Source organism: Sturnira hondurensis, unplaced genomic scaffold (genome assembly GCF_014824575.4).
Source record: "Sturnira hondurensis isolate 20B ecotype Veracruz unplaced genomic scaffold, ASM1482457v3 Scaffold0017436, whole genome shotgun sequence".
Classification (NCBI taxonomy): domain Eukaryota; kingdom Metazoa; phylum Chordata; class Mammalia; order Chiroptera; family Phyllostomidae; genus Sturnira; species Sturnira hondurensis.
The window spans coordinates 12,692,780-12,715,573 of record NW_028090067.1 but is presented as its reverse complement, the minus strand read 5'-3'; the positions used below and the strand labels follow the sequence as shown (position 1 = coordinate 12,715,573).

The 22,794-nt window shown below is 47.0% G+C and overlaps 1 protein-coding gene across 3 annotated transcripts in view; it reads right to left on the bottom strand.

Annotated features, from left to right (window-relative positions):
* The window catches only part of ABTB3 (ankyrin repeat and BTB domain containing 3), a 262,591-nt gene that overhangs the window by 75,037 nt on the left and 164,760 nt on the right, over positions 1-22,794 (bottom strand). For all 3 annotated transcript variants that reach the window (XM_037068141.1, XM_037068140.1, XM_037068139.1), the window contains exon 3: positions 20,124-20,328. In XM_037068141.1, coding sequence (XP_036924036.1) covers positions 20,124-20,328 — 205 coding nt within the window. The remainder of the gene's footprint in view (positions 1-20,123; positions 20,329-22,794) is intronic.

Genomic DNA, 22,794 nt, shown 5'->3' with positions numbered 1-22,794 from the left:
TACAGGCCAAGAGCACGCTGGGACACAAAGCTTTGGAAGAATTCAGCTTGGTGTGGCTGAAGCTGAGATGGAGGGAGAGAGGGCGATGGAGAAGAGTGGGCTGGTGGGAGACGGCACTGGAGAGAGGCAAGGGAAGCATCATACAGAGCCTTGTAACTTCTGGAACAAAACCGCAAACTCCTAATACTGAAGTTTTTCCTTAGAATTGCTGCTGCAAAACAAAATCAAGAGTCTTTGAAAAGACACATCAAGAACTCATTCACAAAACTACCTGAGAATTTAAAATAACGGGTTCGCTGTAATCGTTGGTTTAGGAAGTTCACAGAGAATATTTTTATACTCTGTCAGAGACTGTGGGGTGACCCTCTCTAAGTGTTACTCCCTCTTTCCTTAGTACTAAAACCCCACAATCTTTATTTGGGCTTATGGCCACTTAGAATCCATTTTCTGCCTTCCTCACATTAGTTCGTACGATGATATAAACCAAAGTTTCCTGTAAGACTCCTAGGAAGCTCCCTCAAAGGAGGTGGCCCACCTGTCTCTGGTCTTCTTCCATTCTGCTCGCAAGGATGCAGACGCCAGGGCTGGTACTCAAGCAGCCAAATTGGACCATGAGGGGGAAGGCGCATGGTGATGATGGCAGAGAAATTTCTGGATTTCTGATGATTGCTTACATGGCCACACTTGCTCTGGGTTCTTACTCCCAGAGTCTGTTTACATGAGAAATAAACTTCTCTCTTGTTTAAATACTTGCTATTTGGGTTTCCTGCCACTCATAGTCAAACCAAAGTCTAAGTGACACTCTTATTAGTTTCCACAACATTTAAGGTAAATCTCTCTTTTCCCTTTATTGTGTCACTAAAACTCATGAATTTGAGTTTCTTTCTGTTTCACCACAACAAAAAGACAAAAACCTTTCCTCTTAATCGTTATTTTCTAAAGACTGCGACCTTGGAACCCTGAGAATATATTTGGTCCCATGAAACTCCATTGATTATAATATTTGTTACACTCACTTGTTTGTTCATTTATAGACATAAATTATGTCAAAGGAAGTTGAGTGTGCTCATCAACCTTGTGAATATTTACTGGCAATGGCTTTGAGTGCATCGCCATCAACCCAACGAATAAAAACCATACGGATGCTCTGGAAGTCAGAAATGTATCTCAAAGTCTTTGTCCTTGCAAAAGTTCTCTTGCAAGGAAATGCTTTAAATTGAAAACGAGCAGGTCAATTGTATTTTATTTTAGCCATTTCCGGCCCAGGATTACTGAGATAATAATGGACATTCAACATTGTGTGAGTGTGAATTGGTGATGTGACGCACCTATTGGATGCATTGTGAATGAATTACCACAGTAGGGCTAGTTAATACCTCTATCGCCTCACATAATTACCATTTCCTTTCAGTGGGGATCTCCTTTCTTAGCAACTTCCAGGTGTACAAGGCAGTGTGGTTAAATGGGTCACCACGCTGTACATTAGATTCCCAGAACTTACGCTTCTTACAGCTGGGGTTTTACACTTTGGTCAACATCTCCCCATTCTCCCACCCCAGCCCCTGATAACCACCATCCTACTTTCTGTTCCTTCGAGTTCAGCTCTTAGATACCGTGTATAAGAAGGATCACACAGTACTTTCTCTGTCTCACTGATTTCCTTAGCATGATGCCCTCGGGTTCATCTATGCAGTTGCAAATGGCAGGATTTCCTTCTTTTTCGTGGCTGAATAATATTCCAAGAACAGGTCAATTTTAAAATACCACACAGAATCACTTTCTTCTACACAAATAAAGGGAATAAAATGGAGAGGCTAAGTGTGGTCTGGAGCTTCCCCGTGCTGCCCTGGCTGTCTCTGACACTGGCCTGTGGCTTTGAGAACATGATATTCTAGTTCTCCTGTAATCAATCCTTTAAACTCACAGTACCCTGCATTTGGCAGTAGGACAGTGCAGATGAAATTCATGCTCCAGCCCTGGTCAATCGGAACCCTACTTACCAAAACACTGACTTTAGCTAGCTGATCACCCAGGCCCCTGGGGCCACCCTAGAATGACTCGTGGTCTGAGTCAGAAGCGTGTTTCACAGGAGGCTCTGGTACTCACTAGCTATGGGACTGTGTGTCATCGAGGCTCTGTGGGACTCCAGTGTACTTGCCAGGAAAGTTAAGAGACCAGGGCACTTTTTCTTCTAGCTTCAAGTGAGAGCATAATGTTTTGAAATAAATAAATAAGGAACATACCGACGTAAGGAAGTTAGGTGAGCAAAAGCCGAGAAGGCAGCTCCGATAGCACTCCCTGCTACGAAGGAAGTGTTCTCAATCTGCGCCGTCCCGCGCTGACAGCCACGGGCCACTTACGGCTCCTGAGCACTTAGAATGTGGGTAATGCAACTGAGTTGCTAAAATTCTAATTCTATTCACTGTTAATTCATTTAGCTTTACAGGGCACGGGTGGTTAGCAGCTACCCTATGGCCCAGTGTGGTTCTAAAGGATGTCCTTCCGGTCAGTGTAACTTCAGACAAGAATCCTGGCGGCGTGGGGATGGAAAGGCGGCTCCAGTAGACGTTAGGCTGCCTGAGTTTTCACCTTGTTTTTGCATCACTGTGACGTCAGCATCATCGTAACCTTCAGGATTTTAGAGCATTCACCATTTCTTGAGTGCTTACCATGTTCCAGACTCGGTGCAAAAGCTTTATATGAAATAATACGTTCACCGAATTATAAAAATAATCCTGGGGAGGTATTTTTTTTTATCACCCTTATATTATAGATGAGCAAACTGAGACTGGGCAAGATTCAGTAAATGACGTATCCTACTCTGGCTGTTGGGGCAGAGCTGGGGTTGTGTCCCAGGTCTGCCAGAACCCAAAGTTCATGTGCTTAGTCGTTATGATGTCACTTCCCCAAAGACCAGTGTGACACAGAGTGAGTCACTGAACACTGAGAGGCTTCAGTTATTCATCTGCCAAGGGAGGAGGCTGGGCAAGGCGAACTCTAAGATCCACTTAAGAAGGAAAAGCAGTGAGTCCTATGCTCCTCCCCCTCCTCCCAGGGCACATTTATATAATGAACGCTATTGTTTACAGGTGTGATGACCTGACCTAAAAGACCCTGTCTGCTCTGAGCACAGCTCAGTGATTTTCCCACACAGAACCCTAGACTTGGTTATTGTTTTTAAAAGTTCCCCAGGTGATTCAGGTCTTCAGAAAGGTCGAAGATGATCAGCCCTGGACTCAACTTGCTAAAGTCAGAAAAGACCCTTTTGTGAGCATTTTTTTGGAGAAAAATAGGTGTTGCGTGTATGTGTCGGGGGATTAAATTTGACAGTGAGAGCTTTACAATGCATGTTTCTCTTTTTGCCTCGGAGGCCAGGCAACTCAGAGCTAAATTTTGGGCTCAAATCTAAGAACAAATCTGAAGTGAGATTTTCTGGTACAGCAGTCTTAGTGTTAATGACATGTTTCTGCATTGTTATTCTTGTTTTTTGTTTTCTTATACCTAACTCATACGGAGACTCTAGATCAAATCCATTTCCGAATTAGATTGGACATACGTGATGAATAGATAAACATCATATGTGTCAGAAAACCTCAGGCCTAACTGAGATAATAGAACAGAAAAGGGACTGTCACCAGGTAGATTGGGGCTTGTGTCCTTTGAAAAGATAGGAGTTAAAAACAGGATACAATTTCCCAGTAAAAAAGAAAAAAATTAAAAAAGAACACAGAGAATGGAAGGAAGAAAAGAGAAATCCCCAGACAGCCTTAAAAACCCAGGAAGAGACTAGGGCGGGGGCGGGGGCAGTTTTGGTGCCTACACTAAACAACCATTTGGCCACTTAGCAGATTTCCTTCTCAGAAAAAATGTTCCCAGTTTTACCTTTTGCTAAATCTGGAAGGGAGAGAAGCCAGAAACTGTAAAGGAAGCATGCAATTTTAATCAAAGGAAAGCCAAAAGTGCCATTTTTTAAGCTGGACTTCGGTGCTACCTAGGAAAGGACCCTTGTACAGGTCAGGACTCCAGGGCGACCCCCTCCATGTACACATGCGAGATGCTCAGGGCTGATTATCTGGTGAGGTGGAAAGGGGACAGGGCACGTCCCCCACCCACCCACCACGACCCGTCCAGTTCTCTCAGCAGAGTTCTTGCCGCCTCTCTAGCCACACCAGCTGGAGAAGGCGCTGAGTTCTGGGGCCAGCTCCAGGGTAGGCGGAGTGCTTACCCCCTGGAGGGACCGAAGCAAATCTCCGCCAGGGAAAGGAGCCCACGCAGGGCAGGAGCAGCACGTCTCCGAGATGGAGGGATGTCCAGATTTGGACAGACAGGTGGGGTGGGGGTCCAGGTTTGGCTGGGGTCTGGGTGCTTATTCTGCATGAAAGCTGGGCGCATGGCGAGTGGATGAGGCAAAGGTGTCGCCTCACCCTTAGGCCCCTCTGTCACCTGAAGAGTGAGGGCTCACTGGCCCTTTTTCACAGGGCCATTGAAAAGATAAATGAAGTAATAGGTATAGAAGTGCAAATATATGGAAGATTTACATTCAGGCATCTTCATGTACATCAGGCATCTAACACATTTAATCTAGGTTGTTACTAATGTCAACATCACATTAAGAAATACACAACTAGGAAGGTCAACCTGCTAACAGAAACCTCATCTCCTCAGGGCCTGTCCATTTCCTTTCAGTCCCCCAGCCACAACGGTAGCAGTACCACAAGCTGCCTGAAGGGGGAGCTCCTGCACACACGCTCCATGCGCAGGCTGGGCTCTGGTGGCTTTGCCCAACCGTTTTCCTACACCTGTTCTCATTTTGCTTCCAGCTTTGCAGCCTTTCAGTCTTGCTGTATTCCTCCCTGCTCAGCCCTGGGACGTGTCCAAGTTGAAGCTTTGCTTTACTCAGATCTGATTATACACAGCGATCTCACACCTTCCACCCTTCCAGGTACAACCCCTCTTGAATCCTGCAGGGATACAGATCTTTCCCAGGCAGGGACCCTAGGGTGACTCTGGCATTGGGCTTGACCCAGTGCTACCAGTAGGAACCAGGCTCATGCAATGAGCCAAACATAAATCACTTTCCTCTCCTGGAATATCTAGGCTTCCAGCCAAAGCCAAGTGCACATTATCACAGTGCTTGGGTGTTGATTTCACCATCCAGACACCAGGATGGGGAGCTCTGGAACTTATGAACTATGCTTACTCTCCTTAGGTTACCCACCTCTGTGATACCCAGGACAGAGGGTGTCATAAGAGTAGGTGCTAAATAAATGTTTGCCAAGTTTAAAGTGATAGCTATTTCCAAGAGTGCAGGCTCTGGAGGCAGATGGCGTTGGGCTCTCATCCTGCTGCTTCCAGTGAAATGGGTCAGTGAGCAGATCTCATCAGGTCACTTGGCCAATGAGCACAAGGTTCCAATCTGGAAATGGGGTAATATGTACCCTGTAGGCTTGCCTGGCACACAGAAGGTACTCAGTAAGTTGCAGCTGTTTTTAAACGTGCAAAGTTGCATTTGAATTAGGGATTGGACGGGTTCTGCAAGCACCAAGGAGCCAAAGAAGGGGTAAGAGGAGCCTTGGGGCTTTGACGCTGGGATGGGAAGGAAGCTTCAAGGGCTGGTGCCTTGGATGGTCCCTTGGGGAGGATGTTAGGAACGAGCTTCAAGCATCCAACGGGTGGTTGGACTAGATGACTTGTAGAGTCTCTCCCCACCCAACACTCCAAATTTGATGGGCTGGCCACTTCATCGGGCCCTTTGTAGGGCAGAACCATTGTATTATGTTCACAATTATTTCCCGATTCTAGTTTTTCTCGCCAATCCTTTCACATTGCCTCCGGGGTGAATGTGCTAGCATGCAAATCGGGTTATCTGATGTAAACCCCCCTGGCCTGGCCATTGACGAACAGGCCTCCACCCACATCTTCATTCTCGCAGGCACCCCACACGTGTGCAGCACCCATGGGCTCCAGCCCCACCCAACAACCAGGCCCTTCTGGAACACAGGTGTTTGCTCACTTCTCCCTGCCTTTGCTCCTGCTGCTGTTCCCACTCTCTCCCCTCTCCACCCAGTTAAGTTCTAATTATTTTTAGGGACCGGTCAGATGTCATGTCCTCTGGGAAACATTTCCCAAGAGCCCTCCACCCCACATACCCACAGCAGAGTTAGCTATGTGTTGTCCTCTACCCGCAGAGCACTGTGTACAGAATTCCACAATACCATTTACATAGTATTGTTATAATTTATGTCTCTACCACCACCCCAACAACACTGTGGGGGCATGGATTATTCATCTTTGGATCGCCTGAACTTGCACACGGTAGCCCTTGTCATGACTCAAGGTGATATTTTCTATCAGTGTCCTGACCTGTCCTGTCTCCTCCACTGGACTGTCAGCTTCATGAGGGTGGGGGCTTCTCCTGTGTTCCGCTGTGTCCCCAGCACTTAGCAGTGTGCCTGGCACATCACAGGTTCTCAATCCACATTCTTCATGTGAATGCGGGAATGTAGAGCACAGCGTGGTGAGCGCGGTGAACGGCGCTGTGTTGTGTATTTGGAACGTGGCGAAGAGAGTGGGTCCTAAACAGTCTCATCACAAGAAAAACACATTGTTGTAGCTATGTGAGGTGCTGGGGGTCAGCTGGACTCACTGATACGGTCATTTCCCGGTGTACACAAATAACTGAACCGTTATGTTGTATGTCTGTAACATGTTATGTGTCAGTTGTATCTCAAAAAATGAAATAAAACAGGTTCCAAGATTCTGCCAAAAAGATTCTTTGAGTGAATGAATGAACATTTGTTAAGTGCATCAGTGAATGTGTGATTGAATCTGGTGAATTTGCCTAGTTTAAATTCTGGTGGGTTTCCCACTCTACTCTGGGTAGAGGTTCACTGGAAGACCTGTATCAAAACTAAGCAAAAATGATAAGCATAGCTAAATGTGGTGTATTTCAGTTGTATAAAGGGTAGGAATTCCACACGGTTAAGAGTCAATGAGAACCAGGCTTGGGTAAAAACTATGTTAAATGTTAGGTCCAGGACCCTGGCCAAGACCCAGAACGGATCCCAGCGACCCTCCCGAGACTTCAGACCCTGGGAAAGTCAGACACGGCACAGAAATGACGGGCAGCCAGTCAGGCTACACTGCTGTAGACTTTGGGTGTCCTATTTACCACCACGATGAAACTGGTACAAGTGGGAGGGGCTGGCGAAAGGATCACTGGCCATTGGCTTTTGGAACAACATACAAGGCTGTCTAATTCCAGAACAGGCACATTCACATACTAACACGTTTTAAAAATGCTAAATAAAAACTTCATAGTGCTTTTCTGTTGGGAGGTGATAAGGGCAGATACGGGATATGTCATGGTTCAAAAATTGCACGCAGTCTGTACTGAGATGAGACCTGGTTCTGTTCAGATCAGTGAGACTCAATTCGGTTCTGTTCGATTCAAATAATTCAGTTTAACAAACATTTATTGAGCTTCTCATCACACACAGACTACAAATCAAGCTTGTCCACAGGCCCGAAAGGCTCTGCTAGGTTGGACCCTGCCCACCTTGGACTTCTCTCCTTCATCTAACACGCTCACTTATTCTGTTCCAGCCTCACTGGTCTCCTTTCTGTTCCTCGCATGACCAAAAATGCCTCCTTTCCAGGGCCTTTGCACTTCCTGTTCTCTCTGCCTGACAAGATCTTTCCTCAGATGTATATCCACATGGCTTCCTGCCTCGTTTCCTTTAGGGTCTCTACTTACATGCTTTCTCTTTAGGGAAACCTTCTCTGACCACCTGAGCAAAAATGGCACCTCTCGCCTGGTTAGAGTACCCAGTCTTATCTCTCTTTATGTCACTTATCTTCACCTATGGTTTATTATTTGTGCATTTTTCTTTGTTTCCCCTAGTAGAATATAAGCTCCACGAAGACAGGTATTTTGCCTGGCAGAAGGTAGATGTTGTATAAATATTTGTTGAATGCATGAATGAGGAAATGAGTATCTGATAGGTACCAGCTTCTACCATTGGTGAAATTGCAACAGTCTAAGCCCTCAGTGGACTCATGGCCTAATGTGAAACCATGAGAAGAGAAGCTATTTGAAAAGGTTATGGTAAAGGAACGCAGGAAGTCCTATGAGAGAATGAATCAAAATTAGCTGCACTCTAAGGGGGGTGGGAGTGTGTTGGGAAACACTGTCCTAAGCTGGAAGGTGGAGAGAGAAGGGCCCAGAAGGACTCAGGCAGAGGAAATGACATGAGGAAATGCAGAGCAAGTTCAAGGAGCTCTACATGGAGTAGCTGAAGGGATCTGTGAATGGGAGACACTCTGGCAGATGCACTTGATCAGGTAATAAATGTATGAACAGGGAGGACCATTTATAGAACAGCCCGATCACTTAGCTTGTTCCCTGTTCATTGATGATCTCCTTGGAGCCAGGGTATGTGCTGAGTTTGGTGGAGGACACAGGGATGTAAAACCCGGATCTGGTGTTCTATCTAGCAAGAGAATTCGGTGTGGCCACGCATTTCCAGTTTCCCAGGGCAGCTTCTGTTGCAATAAGTCTGACGGACTGTCCTTACTTCTCCTTGCGTATGCATTTGATCATAACTTTTGATTGGTGGATTGGAGCACAAAGCGGCCCTCCGAGAAGGAGAGACAGATAGCCACAGTGCTGGGCCAACCGTGACCCGGGCCTGTGAGATGTTCTGATCAAGTGCTCTGGGGTCTGCAGAGTAACAAGGCCTCCAGGGACGGAATTTGGAGACTGCAGAACTGCAGTCAGTGTGAGTCCGAACAAGCTGGTCTTTGGTTTTGTCTAGTCGTCCTTTTTCTTCACCTAAGTGTTTTTTCCCACACTCTGCAGCCCTAGGACCTGGGGAGGGGCTGTGTGAGGGGTGGGGTTTGGTGTAGGCACGCACAGAGGGCGCTGTCACAAATGCTTCCAAGGGGCTCGCTCCACCCTTGGAGCTTGAACTTTCCAGTGAGGAAGGTAGCTTGGGGAAAATATCCACGTGTTCCACCTAAATTCCTGGGCAAGCCTGAAGCTGACTGGCTGAATCTCGACGGATGCACACACCAGCTTGAAAGAACCTGGAAAACCTCCATGGGCAATGTTTCTTATATCCGGGGGAAACATGCAAACAGAGCAACAATTTTTAATCCAGAATTATACACAAATATGACCACCAAACACACAAATGATTGCTGGAACCGTGGAGACTTCCTAATCTATACATGTGGACTAGAACCTAGGCAAGGAACTTCATCCACAGCACAAGCTCAAAACCAGCTTTCTGATGGTGTGTGATGATGCTTCTCTGTTCTAGAAGCAATACAGGAAGGAGGGTGGAGATTCCCAGGGGTCCCTAGAACAGCCCTCTGGTTTCAATTTGGCTGCTCACTGCCCAACTCTGGGAAAATCTCAAGACTTTTCTAGAGTCAGTCTCTTAAGTCGTGAAAAGCAACCCTGGCTGGTCTTCCCACTTCCAGAATCCAGGGAGACTGCATATGTGGAAGACCTCTGGAAACCATGAAGTGCTTGCTACAAGAGCCTTTGATAACGACCGTGGTTGGAGACCTTGCGGGCCAGGAGGGTGCCACTCCTCCTGATGTTTCCCACAAAACATTTCTTTCTGGAAAAGGCAATAGCCGGGGGTGGGGCTGGGTGAGCGGACCTCCCAGGGCTGGCTGCAATTTCTCACTCACATTAGCCATCAGAGGCCTCGTGAAACACACCCTCGGCTGCTTCCCTCCAGACAGACTGGCCTCTTTGCATCCATTCCCTCTACGTGGGTGTTTTTGTTAGGCTATGTGGACCATTTTAAAAGAACAGCATTTCATGAATAGGAAACAACCCAAATGATCAGTAAACTGGGAACTGTCAGGCAAATCATGGTGCATCCACAAGATGGGGTATTTTGAAGTCATTAAAAAGTGATGCTTATGAATGTTTTGTAGCAAAATGCTCATACTAAATAAAATTTTAAAAGACCGAAAATATATATATATATCCAGTATGACTATTTTTAAAAAACCTCATTATCTGTACTAAAAATTAAAAGACAAGGAGATATGTCAGTAATCATCTTGGCTACCTCTGGGTAGCTGAACTGCAGATAATTTAAATTTTCTTTCTTATATTTTCTTTGTCCTTTCCATAATTTAAAAAATGAGGGCCTACAACTTTTCAGTAAACATATGAAACTATGAAAATTGGAATTTACAGCCCCTCGCACGTATTGTCAGTCGTCCGTAAGGAGATCAACATGGAAATGGGGGAGAGCGTGATTAAATCAATACGAACCTAGGAACCCTGCCGGCCAGGCTCCACGACACACACACAGGCTTCACTGGGGAAACCAGACCTCGAAGGATGAAAAATCAATTCAGATGCTGTCTGCTGAGCGAATGACCAGATCTACTGCCTGGGCTGTTTCCCACAACATGTGAACCCCAGCTCTGTGCTGGCAGCTGTCAATAGACTGTTTCTGAGAGGAGAGAAGAGAGCAGAAACTCGGCCTGGGGCAGTAGTTCGGGCATGGGCTGAGCTGGGAGGGCAAGAGTTCCCACTTCTTCGCTCCTTCAGGGGCCTTTTTGTTCCCAAGGCCTCGGGCTCCTAGCCCTCAGCGGGCACCGGGCACTTTCAAGGGCTGATTTTTGCTAATGTTCTTTACAATTCCCCCCCGCCCGCATGTTTGGCACTTTCAGGTACAATGCTCAAGGTCTCAGGCACAGGGGATGCAAAGGGCGGCCAGTCCCAGGCAAAGGAGAAAGAACTGGAAATCCAAGGAAGACCATGTAGATTTCCTCAGGACCATTCAGCAAAGGAAGAGGGCCAGCTGGTGGCATCTCTCACTGGGGGACACAGAGGATGGCATTTGGTCAGGCCATGCGCCTGTCGTCTGTCTTTGGGACTCTTGCAGAAACCTTCTAACCGGCCCCACACCATTTCCTGCTCCCTCCTCCTGCTGGCCATGCACTCGGACTGCTCTTCGCACCCCCACCCACTCCACGCCAGGCCCAGGCTGGCTGCCAGGGAGAGCAATGGATGATCAAAGCCCAGTCCCTGCCTGTGAGTAGCTCCAAGTCTGGCAGTGGAGACAGACGTAGAAGCAAATGATGACAGACTGGGGCCACATGGGGCACAGACGACAAAGACTCTGGGATCATGGTGCCTGGGCTCGGCGCAGCCCCTTAACTAGGTTAACTGTGTGACCTTGGGCATGTCCTTGAACTTCTCTAACCCTTACCCTCCTCATCTGTAAAACAGGCAAAATGACAGCATCTCAGAGGGTGACTGCGAAGTGGGGTTATCTGGAAAAGCACTTGTCACATGGTCTGGCACATGGTGGCACGTGTGTTGATAGAATTATTCGGAGGGCTTCATGGAGAATGGGGGCTGGGGGGTGCGCACAGATTTCCCGGCAGAGGTGGGGAGCCCGCTGAGTCGGGAAGGGTGAGCAGGCTTTTGCATTTTGCTTCTGTGTCCCTTTTTGTCCAAACCTTCACCCTAACCCCACTGCTGAAGGAACAAAGGCCCTTCATCACCCACGGGACAGTTTTCTTCCATACACTTTCAGCTCAGCAAAGGTATTCTCAACATATCTGACTGTGAGTGGGGCCCGGGCACCCCTGAACTGCTCTGGTCCAGAGGCAGACAGGGCTCCCCGCGGGGCAGGGACCATGCTGCAGTTGCTAGATGGCGGAGACCTTGGGGGCATTTGGGCGCCGGCCCACAGAAGTTCCTGTGATGTCGGAGGTACCCTGTGTCTGCGCAGTCCAACATGGCAACCACCGGCCACACGTCGCTACCGGGCGTTTGAAAGGGGGCTCGTGGCACTGGGAAACCGTGGCTTTAGTTGCATTGACTTTTAATTCGTTTCAATTCAAACCGCCTCTCATGGCCAGTGATTCCTGTATTGGACGGTGGTGCAGTGATTGTTCCTTAGTGTTCGTGTTATAAAGGTAAGAATTCCCTTCCTCTTCCCATACAATGAAGAGAAGCCGGTTAGACCAGACCAGACCAGACTGCTGTGGCAGCCAGTGAACCAGGATTCGGAGAAGACCTGGCTGCTGAAATGAACGCATATGGAACATGCCTTGGACGACACTAGGTCCACGTGGTAGCAGGGGGGCTGTTTTTAAAATTGAGCCCCCGGTTTGTCACCTGCAGTTGGGAGCAATCTCTGCCCCATGGCTGGGATAAGGCTCCCGGTGACCGAGGCTCAGCTGTTTGACAAGCCCTGGGGGCTGGAGGTGTCGGACAGCCCAGTGGCTGGCGAGGTTCCGGATTTGCCCTGCTGCCTCTCCCCAGGGGGAGGATGCCTGTCACGTCTTGCTTCATCTTCCCCTTGCATGCTTGTCACTAATTTGCTATCCCTGAGCCACTTGAGATTTGTTGGCCACCTCGTTAGGCGAAAGATGATTATTCCATTTGCATACTGAGCATCTTCCTGTGGCCGCTTCTCCAAAGCCTGAGAGTTCTTCGGACTGGCCACATCGGACCTCTGGAATCCACCCATTGTAGCCAGCTGCAGAGGGACCTGGCACCTCGTGAGGTAAGGGGAGCAGAGGCCCAGCAAGGCTCCGTCAGCCCCCAAAGCCTGGGAGGTATTCATTAGGCAACTATTATATGCCAAGCTCTACCAGAGAGACAAAAATCTCCATAAAAGCTTATTTCTTGCCATTATGTAACTTAAAAATGAAGCCTCTCAGGCCCCAACCCAGAATAGAATCTGCATTTTAATGAGATCCCGGAGGATTCAAATGCACATTGATGTTTGAGAAACCCCGTTATAGTATACATCCAGGTGATGAGCACCATGACAGTGAGAATAATTAACAATGGCCATTTTCTATAAAGAGCCTAATGTGTGCTGCATTTTAAGTGATAGATGTATATATACATATATAGTATATTTGTATATACCTAAGAGCTTCATAACAGCCCTCTGAAGTAGGTTCTATGCTATCTCCCATTTTACAGATAAGAAAATTGAGGCTCAGAATGGGTACGTAACTTGTTCAAGGTCACACAGATAATAAAAGTTAGAACTAAGATATTAACTGAGGTGTTCTGGCTCCAGAATAAAAGATAAAAAATATGACGTTCTTTAACTTCCAAATAGTGTTTTCCGACTAAGTAGCAATTAGAATCATCTCATCTGTAGACGAAGGCATTTCTACCTCCCCTAGTTGGTGTAAGGATTAGACTCTGTACATACAGTGCCTCCATTGTACATGGCACATAGTAGGTGCTCAGCAAATGTCCACTGCCTTCCTTTGGCGCCCTCATGCCGCTGTCGAGGGAGAGCTTACGTGGTGTCACACCCCATTTTCATCTCCTCCCCTCCCTCCTCCAGTCTCTCCTGGCTCTTCGCTGCCTGTGGGAGAAAGTCTAGATGTCTCGGCCAGTCTCTCGACTTTCCTTCCCGTCCAGTTTGTTACTGCATCCAGCCCTTCTTCAGGGCAAGACCTCACTTTCTTTTCTCTCTCAGCTTCTGCCCCCACCCCCACCTACAGCAGATATGCTATTGTCTTAGCATACAGCTCTCTAATCTATAGCCACCCAGCGTTCATTTGATGTTTTTGATACTCACTGACCTGCCCATTTGTGAAGCTGCATTACCTTGTTGCACGTCAGTTTCCTCATCTGTGAAATGGGGAGAAGCAAGGCTGTCACCTACCCCGAGTGGTACTGAGAGGATTGAATTGGTTAATACACACACAGGGTGTAGAGCAGGGCCTGCCACCTACTAAGTGCCAATCAAAACCTCTTATGTCTAAGAAGAGGTCAACCTACATTAAGGGAGTAAATAACGATTCTCGCCATTTATGGAACTGCTATGTATTGGTGACTGTGTGTGGCTCTTACAGAACTTGTTCATTAGGCATTGAAATTACTCTATGAAGTCAGATTATTATTTCTTGTTTATAGCTGAGGAAACCGAGGCCTTGTGCAAGGGAACAGTAAAGCCAGAGCCAAGCTGAGGGCTGCCAGCGTTGACGTTGGCAACATGGCCTTCTGGGCAGGAACACACAGGACCAGACCCAGCTCTGTGGGGTTCCACAAGCGTTTATTGAGCCCTTATTCTGTGCTATGCACTGAGCTAGGTGCTGGACAGTTAGCAGATCCTGAGGTCTTAGAGGAGGTCATGCCTGAAATGAGTCTTGAAGGATGAAAGTCTAGAGGTAGTCAGACGACGGAGCAGGAGGGAGACAAGATTCCAGGAAGAGGGAAGCAACATTTCCTTCACAAAACATGTGCAAAGGCACTGAGGCACTAACTGCCTTGAGAATCCACTGCAAACCTGCTTATGACTCCAGACAAATCCCCTCATCCAACTAGGCCTCCATTTTATCATCTTTGACATAAAGTACATTCAACATCACCATTTCCAGATCTCTCTTGGCGTTAAATCCCTTATCAAATAACGTGGCAGTCCATTGAAAAACCATGCTTTGTAGGTTATTTAACAATAGAGACCAACTATGTACAAAAAACTATATATACACAGGAAACTAAGATGGGGAGGAAATGCCCCATAGGGTCCCAGTACCTATTTCTGGATGCACAGACTATGGGTCATGCACAATTTCTTCCTTATCGTTTGTTGGACTTGTCACATTTTTTATTTAATAAGTGTCTTAATTTTATATCTGAAAACATTCATGAAAATTATTTTAGAAATTTTAGGGACTCTGTTCCCAGAGGAACAGAGTTAGGAATAATGTCTTTCAAACATTATCATTTCTTTAAAACCATAGCCCATAGATAGCAAAATAGCTTACTGAATACAAGCAAAGACCAAGGTCTAACTCCAGGAGTTCGAACACTAGTTCTGAAACTTTAACACATGACCTTGGGTAAGTTCATCAATGCCAGTTAATATAACTGCAAAAAAAAATTTCATAAAACATATTTTACTTCATATAAAATACTCTAATTTTATCTTTTAATTAAATTCTAACTCATTGAAAAAATGCAGGTCACAACCCACAACATCAGGGGTTAGCAAATTTTTCTGGAGAGGGTCAAATAGTGTTTTGAGCTTTGTGGGCCAGCTGATCTTTGTCACAATTAACCGAAAGTGCAAAACCAGCCATAAATGATATGTGAACAAATGAGTGTGGCTATGTTCCAACAAAACTTTATAAAAACAGGCAGTGGGCCAGATGTGCCCTGTGGTGTAGCTGGCCGGTCTCTGCACTGCGCTGAGTTAATGGCTCATGAATAGGCTGTAACCTACAGTTCGAAATGATTGGGATTAGAGTTGTTTTTATCCTTGCCAGATGAAATAAACTGCAGCAAGGGTCAGGTTACAAATGGACCATGTTTTAAAACTCTGTTTCTTAAGTGAATTATTGAGAATTCAACATAATTCCCCCCCTCCCGTAGAACCATTTATACAGTGGTTGAGATGTCAGACCAGCCCACAGAATCCCACGTATAGAGGCGTAATATATGGTCCTGTGGCTCTGTTATTCACCCACTGACTCTGAATTTCTCCAGGACCCACGAGCGCTGGGCTGGACACTGGGGGAACTTTGTGTCAGATGTGATCTCTGCCCTCAAGAAGATGAGGGAGTAGAAACACAAATACCATATGATCTCACCTATAAGTGGAGCCTCGTCAACAAAACAAACAAGTGCGCAAAATAGAACCGGAGACATGGAAATAAAGCACAAGCTGACAGTGAGCAGAGGGGAAGGTGAGTAATAGGGGAACGAAGAGGAAAGGGCAAGTCAAGGAACATGTATAAATGACCCATGGAGGAGGACCATGGGGCGGGGTGGGGGAGGATTAAATGTGGGGGGGTGGGCAGAGGAGAGTAATGGGGGGAAATGGGACAACAATGAAAACTAAATAAATAAAAATTTTTTTAAAAATCTGCAATTTTTAACACATTTCCAGAGGAACAGAGTTAGAGAATTAACCCAAGGTCAACTTCTCACAAAGGTCCCGGCTGGTGTGGCTCAGTGGATTGAGCACCAGCCTGTGAACTGAAAGGCCACTGGTTTGATTCCCAGTCAGGGCACATGCCTGCTGATGGGCCAGGTCTCCAGATGGGGTCTTACGTGAAACAACTGATCGATGTATCTCTCACACATCAACATTTCTCTCTTTCTCTTTCCCTTCCCCTCTCTCTAAAAATAAATAAATAAAATCTTAAAAAAATTCTCATGAAGAAGGAAAGAAAGACTTGGTAACCTCTGCCTACACTGGACCTCCCAGAGAGTTTTTCCCCCCTGCTTTCAGCATAGTAGGTTCAACTTTTACAACTAAGCATTCCCACTAGTGCTGCTGTATCAAGGATACCTCCACTCACTTGGATTCTGACACATTCCTTAATGGAAAAGAATGGGGAAGAGTTATACCTGGAATAGTGGAAATTTTGCCTAACCCCGGATACATCCACTGGTAGGTTAAACTTTGAATAACTCTTGTCACACAGGCCACAGACAAAAAGGCATTAAGAAATCATGCATTTGGGGTAATCTTGAAGTAGGGTGAATGTCTTGAAAGATGTATTTAGGTACCATTAACTTCTAACCTCAGTTGCGTTTGCTTTATTAGCTCTATTTCTTCAAGCATCAATTCTTCCACTTGTTAAGACTATTTTGTTCCTCCTATTAGTTTTCCTCAAATAGTTGATTGGTGATGATATACTTCTGTTTGTGGTTGAGATTTCCCTGGTAGACAGTCCTCCATATCTGTTTGTACAGCTCTTCTTGCAAAAGGGCTGAGAGCTGCTACTGCCTAGGTATCAATTCTGGTTTGTTTTCAGGGAGACTGGGGTACAGTAGAACTACCTAATTGCTTTGTCTTCTAGGTGAAGTTGATTACTGTTCCTCTCATGTGTTACCAGCTACCTTGGTCAACAAAATGCTTCTATTATCCTACTATTTTTTTCATTTTGTGGCATCAAATTACTGAAATCATCCACGGCCAAATGCATCTAAGACTCACTGATATTTCCAGTAATGATAGAGGGGAAGAAAATCTTGTCATAGGCTTGCAATGATTCCATTTAAAGATAGCAGCCTCATGTGGCTCCTACCACCAAAATTAAGCTGTTTATATTTATCATTATAATTTGGAAAATAACTATATCCTAATCATAATCTCACAAAATTGTATCTGAGGTTTTTTTTTAAATAAAAATATCTGAGGTGCCAGAAAGATTTCAGAAGCTCAAAAAACAGAAGCCAAGGTTCTGGAAAATTTTAAATTACAGAAATTTCATGCTGGCACTGAGTTTCTTCAAAATCCCACAGCGAAAAATGAAACTACCCAAAGCAAATGCAGCAACTCTAAAGCTGTGCCCACATGAAAGAATAAAATGGTGCACGTGGGCCTCATGCCAATCGCTCCAGCCAAGAAAGACTCTTCTGACAAGGAGAAATAGTTCAGGCACAAAACAATCTGTATTTCAGTCAACAAATACTTCTCAGGCTTTCTGACGGGCATGAACAAAAGCATACTAATGGTCAGCCCCCGTTCCTGGAAGAACTGCTGGACTCGCAGGGAATCACAGAAGCATCACGGCCCTACTCGACTCCGCCAGAATAGAAATGAAGAATCAAGGAAATGTTGTTGGAGGGAGGGGTGGGGCAAGAAGACAGAAAGAGATAGGAAAGCAACTCTCAACTCGAGTTCTATCTCTTACTGGAAATTTCTCGCTGATGGAGGTTTGGGTATGGAGTTGATATAAGCACTTGACTGAAACAGTTACAGGCTTTTTCTTCTCTGAAAGAAATGTGTGTTTTCAGATGCTAAACACTGATGCCTGTTCCATCAGGGAACAGGAAGAAGTAGATTTTGAATAGAAGGAGTCACACACCGGCTTCTATAGGGACAATGGTCATAGTATTTTTGAACAACAATGAGAAAAGAGCATATTGGCTACTTTTTGGGAGGTGGGAAGAAGGGGATACCCCCTTGTACCAGGCATGGCACTGAGTGTGTTAGCTACAATGTCTAATTCATTGTCGATGCCAGTCCCACGAGGCTGGTCCTGTTCTCACTTTGCCCCTGAGGAACAGAGGTCCAAAGAGGTGAAATGACCTGTTGAACGTCTCCGAGTTAGAAGCAGCAGGGGTGGAACCCACAGTCCCAGGTCCCTCTGACTCCTAAATCCATATTCTTTCCAGAGGACCAGAGTCAACGGAACTCAAAAATGACAAGTCCCGCTTTGTGTTTCGTGTTGTTGCCTGAAAATTCAACCCAAAGGGCATGGAAAGACCGAGATAAATGACTCCAACAAACACTGGGACATCTTCTCTGTACTCTGCCCTCATCACGGCTCATCCTCTTTAAAACGGGTCCCAGAAAGTCTGGAGTCCTTAGATGGTCTTCCCAGAATGGAGCTCAGAGGCGGCGATGTCTAGCTGGAGGGGAGGGGGTCATCTGCTGAGAGGTGGGCACTGAAGATGACGTGAAAGGGGTGAGTCAGAGAAAATGTGACATCGATACAGGCAATGGATGGGGGGAGGGGCCTGAAGGCCGAGGCTCCCCACAGGCCAACGGTTTCTATTCTCTCAGCTCTCAGGAGTCACGCTCACAGAAAGCAGAGTCTTAGTGTGTCTGACTGAGGTTATTTCTGCCCAGGGGCCATGGGTATTTTGCCATCTCTGGTCTTGGGCATGTTTGGCTCATGAAAATAGGCACAGTGTACCCAATGATTTGGCCTGAAGAGCAGGAGACCTGAGTAATCCCCTGATTAAGTCAACTCCAGATGGGACTGAAATATTAATGCTAATTTGGAACTCTTAAAAAAAACAACAAAAAAGGCAACTTCTGTCTGGCCCAGGCTCCATCTTCTTCCCATAACCAGAAGCCAAGAGACGTGGTTTTGTGAAGGAGCCCAATTAAGCCCTAACCCGTCTTGGCAGGAGCAGGCATCAGTGAGAATTTCAAAACAACTTGGAAACATTTAACAGAGAAAGGGAAACTGCACTGAGCTCAAATGGAGCTGCTCAGCTACACGCAGCAAATGCCCACAACAATAAAAAGTGAACGTTTACGTACTATGTGCTGCGCCATTCATCTCATCTCATCTCCAAACAGCCCTAGGAAGGAATTACTCTGAGTAGCCCTATAATGCAGATGAAGAAACGGAGGCACGGAGAGGTTAAGGCCCTTTCCCAAGGCCCCCTGGCTTTGAATGGGAAGGGCCTGGATTTGAACCCGGAAGTCCGGGTCCCAGAGCCTGCTGTCTTCATCACTGTTCTGATAAACAGGGGTCACCACTATGGCAGCCGAAGTACAGAGGCCCACGTGGAGGAGGGACCTAACTGGTGAGACACTTGGGGAGATGAGCTCTGTGGCCCTGTCCCCAGAGGAAGGGGGACACCGCCACCACACAGCCAGCACCCCTGAGGGTGGTTTCTGAGGCCCTGACTCTGGGAGGATGAAACTACCCTTAGAGAACCCTGGGGCTTTCCAGATGGAAGGAAACCTGGGAACCACTTATTCGGCCACTGGTTGACAGATGGGGGGACCGAGGCACAGGGAAGCAGGGAACGGTGCCAAGGAGCAGCAGAAGCTGGGCCAGAGGGAGCTTCCTCTTCCAGGAAGCTCTCCCTTCCTTCTCTCCTGTTTTTCCTTTCCGGTGAGGATGCTGCTTCCCCAGCAAGCTGGTCTCCCGCCTCCCTGCGTGGCCCACTTTGGAGGAGCAGGAATTTATGGTCCAACCCTCCTGTTTCTGGGAGATCCTGGGCAGCCAGGATGAAATGAAGATAACACCCAAGGAGCAAGGACCCCCAATGCTGCCCTCACAAGGAAGCCACCCTGCACTACGGTGGCCCTCGCCCTTCCAGAATCTGCAGACCTGCTCTCCTCACCCAGGCCACCTTTTACCTGGAACGGGACCAGCCCTATGAAATCCCATTTTCAAGATGCCACCAGGGTCTCACTCAGATGCCCCCTCGGGGCACATGGTTCCCACCTGGATCCCTCCAGTGCATTTCTGTGAGCTGGACAATTCTGATCCCAGCATCCTTCCCTCCCCCACCGAACCCCTAACTCCTGCACCTCCATGAAGGCGGTAGACACCCTGCCACCACAAGGTGGTGTTGGCCAGAGGGGAGCTCCTTCCTTTTGCAAGGTAAAGGCAAGTCTTACCTTTCTACCTGGAGGTTGACTTTGGAAGGTTCTACGTTGGGATTTTCCCACTCCATCTGTGGGCAGTGCATGAAGTAGCAAAGGGTGTACAGGGCCTCGGGCTCCCAGTAGAGCGCCCCCTGCTTTTGGTGCAGGGGCGTGCCGTTACCGTGGTGCTTGGCGTTGAGGGGCTGCAGGTGATGCATTGCTCGGGACACCAGGTCACCTGCGGACAGAAGTAAGATTTCAGATCACTCAGGCAGCAAACACGTGCACAAAAGATGTGCCTGAAGATCTTTGAGAAAACCCGTTTTATAGACAAGGGCACTGAGACTCCAGGGCACAAGGTTAGTTGGAAGCAGAGACAGACTTCAACTCGGTACGTTTGACCCTCAGGCCTGCGCTCTTTACCCCGCGCTGACCTAGTCCCTTCTTCTGAGACAGCCCAGCGTGGCCTCGTCCAGCTCCAAGTTCACCTTAAGGGTATTTGGTACTATGTAGCCAAGATGTTAATAAATGTTCTTTAGCCTTGACTCAGTAATTCCATTTCTGGGACTCTGTCCCAATGTTACAATCCAAAGCGCAGCAAAATCTTCATGCTCAAGGATTTTCACCCAAAGCTTATTTACAGGGTCCAAAATTTGACAAAGAAACAAATATTTAAAAATAAGACTGTGGTTAAATAAACTCTGGTCCATCCATGATAAAATCATAAACTTAAACAGTCATTAAAATGTTTACTTAGAAATGCAATGCAATGAAAAAAAAATCCTTATGTTAAAATGGTAAGTGGGAAAAACCTGACATTGAAAATTAACATGGGGTGATTAGGATTATGAGATTAAAAAAGGATACACTGAGTAAATACCAGAAGAAAATACCAAAATGTTGACCAAGGATTTGTCCACCTAGTGGGACTGTGGTTGATATTCTTTCATATCCAGCTCTTCTGTAATTTCTAAATGTTGAAGTTTGGCCTGTGCTACTTGGTATTATCAGAATAATAAGCTTACTGAGGCAGTGTTCGCGTTCCTGAACCTTCCAACTAGGGTCCACTTGGAGTGCACTCACTTAGCCATCTGTTTTTCTCGAGAGCTCCCATAAACAAGCTCTAAACAAGAAAAACTCAAGGGCAGAGAGAGTCTGTGTTTGGGGCCCCTGCGCCCCTTCTCTGTTCCCTCAGACACTGGGAAGCCTTTGGCTCAGGTGGGCAAACACTCTCTCTGCCCTCACTTAGCTCGTCCCGCACTTCCAGGTTTCCTGCTTTTTGGTCTTCTTGCCTTCACCCCTTAGAGTGCACTTTCCTTCATTATCCCAACTATTGAAGACCTTCAAGGCTGTGCTCAAATGCCTCTTCTTCCACGGAGCCCTCCAGAATGCCCCCCAGTCTGAATCAATTTCCCCCTCCCCTGTATATCCGCAACACCTGCTCAAGTCTAACATAGTAGTTGTTTAATGCTGTCCTGTTTCCCAGTTAATTGGCCACATGCCTACTGAGCCTCGGGGCGGGGGCCATGACTCACTCCTGTCCTGTTCCTGAAGGAGCAGTGTGTGTAAGTGGTTAGAAATACGCTGTCGGGACGCAGACTGCCACCGCCACCACTACCACCCTTCCCATCAACATCATCGTCAGGATCACCTCCGCCACCACCATCGTCTTTTTATCAGTCTAGTCCCTGCCACAGAGGCCCTGAGGATGTCTCCGAGCAGGGCTGGCGACGGGTGATGAACTTGGCACAGGGATTCTGCCACCACTAATTCCACTTTACACCCTGCGTTGTGTATGTGCTACTTGCTGCTTCACCTGTCGGCTCCGTGAACCCAACCCGTCAGTCACTTGTAACCAGCTGCCCCGAGTCTGGGCGGCAGGAGTTTGGCTCCAGAAACCTACGGGAGAATCCACGTATAACCAGGTTTCCCCAGCGTCAGCCGTTTGGGAATCGCCATCGGGACTTCTCGCCTATCTGTGTGCTGCAGGTACGATTTATTTACTTAATAGTTTTCTTTAAAGCAGTCCATTCTCTCCCACAAATAAATTCATGTGAAAAGGAAATCTCCTATCAGTGCCATAAATGGAAAACCAATATTTTCTAGTACTCATAAAAAATTCATAGCAATTTCTAAATGAAATAAACCAGGCAGCGAAACACAAAATACCCTATGATCTCACCTATAAGAAGAACCTAATGAACAAAATGAACGAGCGAAACAGAAACAGAGGCAAGGAAACAAGGAACCGACAGGCAGTGACCAGAGGAGGGATGGAGGGAGATAAGGGGGGACAGAAGGGGAAGGGATCAGCCAAGGAACATGTATGAATGACCCAGGGACATGGACAACAGGGCGGGGAATGACTGAGGGGGCGAGGTAGGGGTGGGGCAGGGGAGAGCAATGGGGGGAGATTGGGACAACTGTAATAGAACAACAATGAAATAACATTCATAGCAATTCAAAACTAAAAGTGTTTCCTGTATCACCTACGGAGATCTACACGGAGTCTACATGCGTCCTTGTGGCTCTCACCCCCCAGGCTCAAGCTGTCAGTGCACCTGCGACTAAGCCACCCTCCTGCCTGCTCCCTGCGACTGTCCCGGGACAAAACCACACGCCTTCCAAAGGGGGGCAGGGGCTCCCTCCCTCTGAGCCTGCGCTTAGACAGCCCCTCCACTCCCTTCCCTGCAGTGGGTTTTCA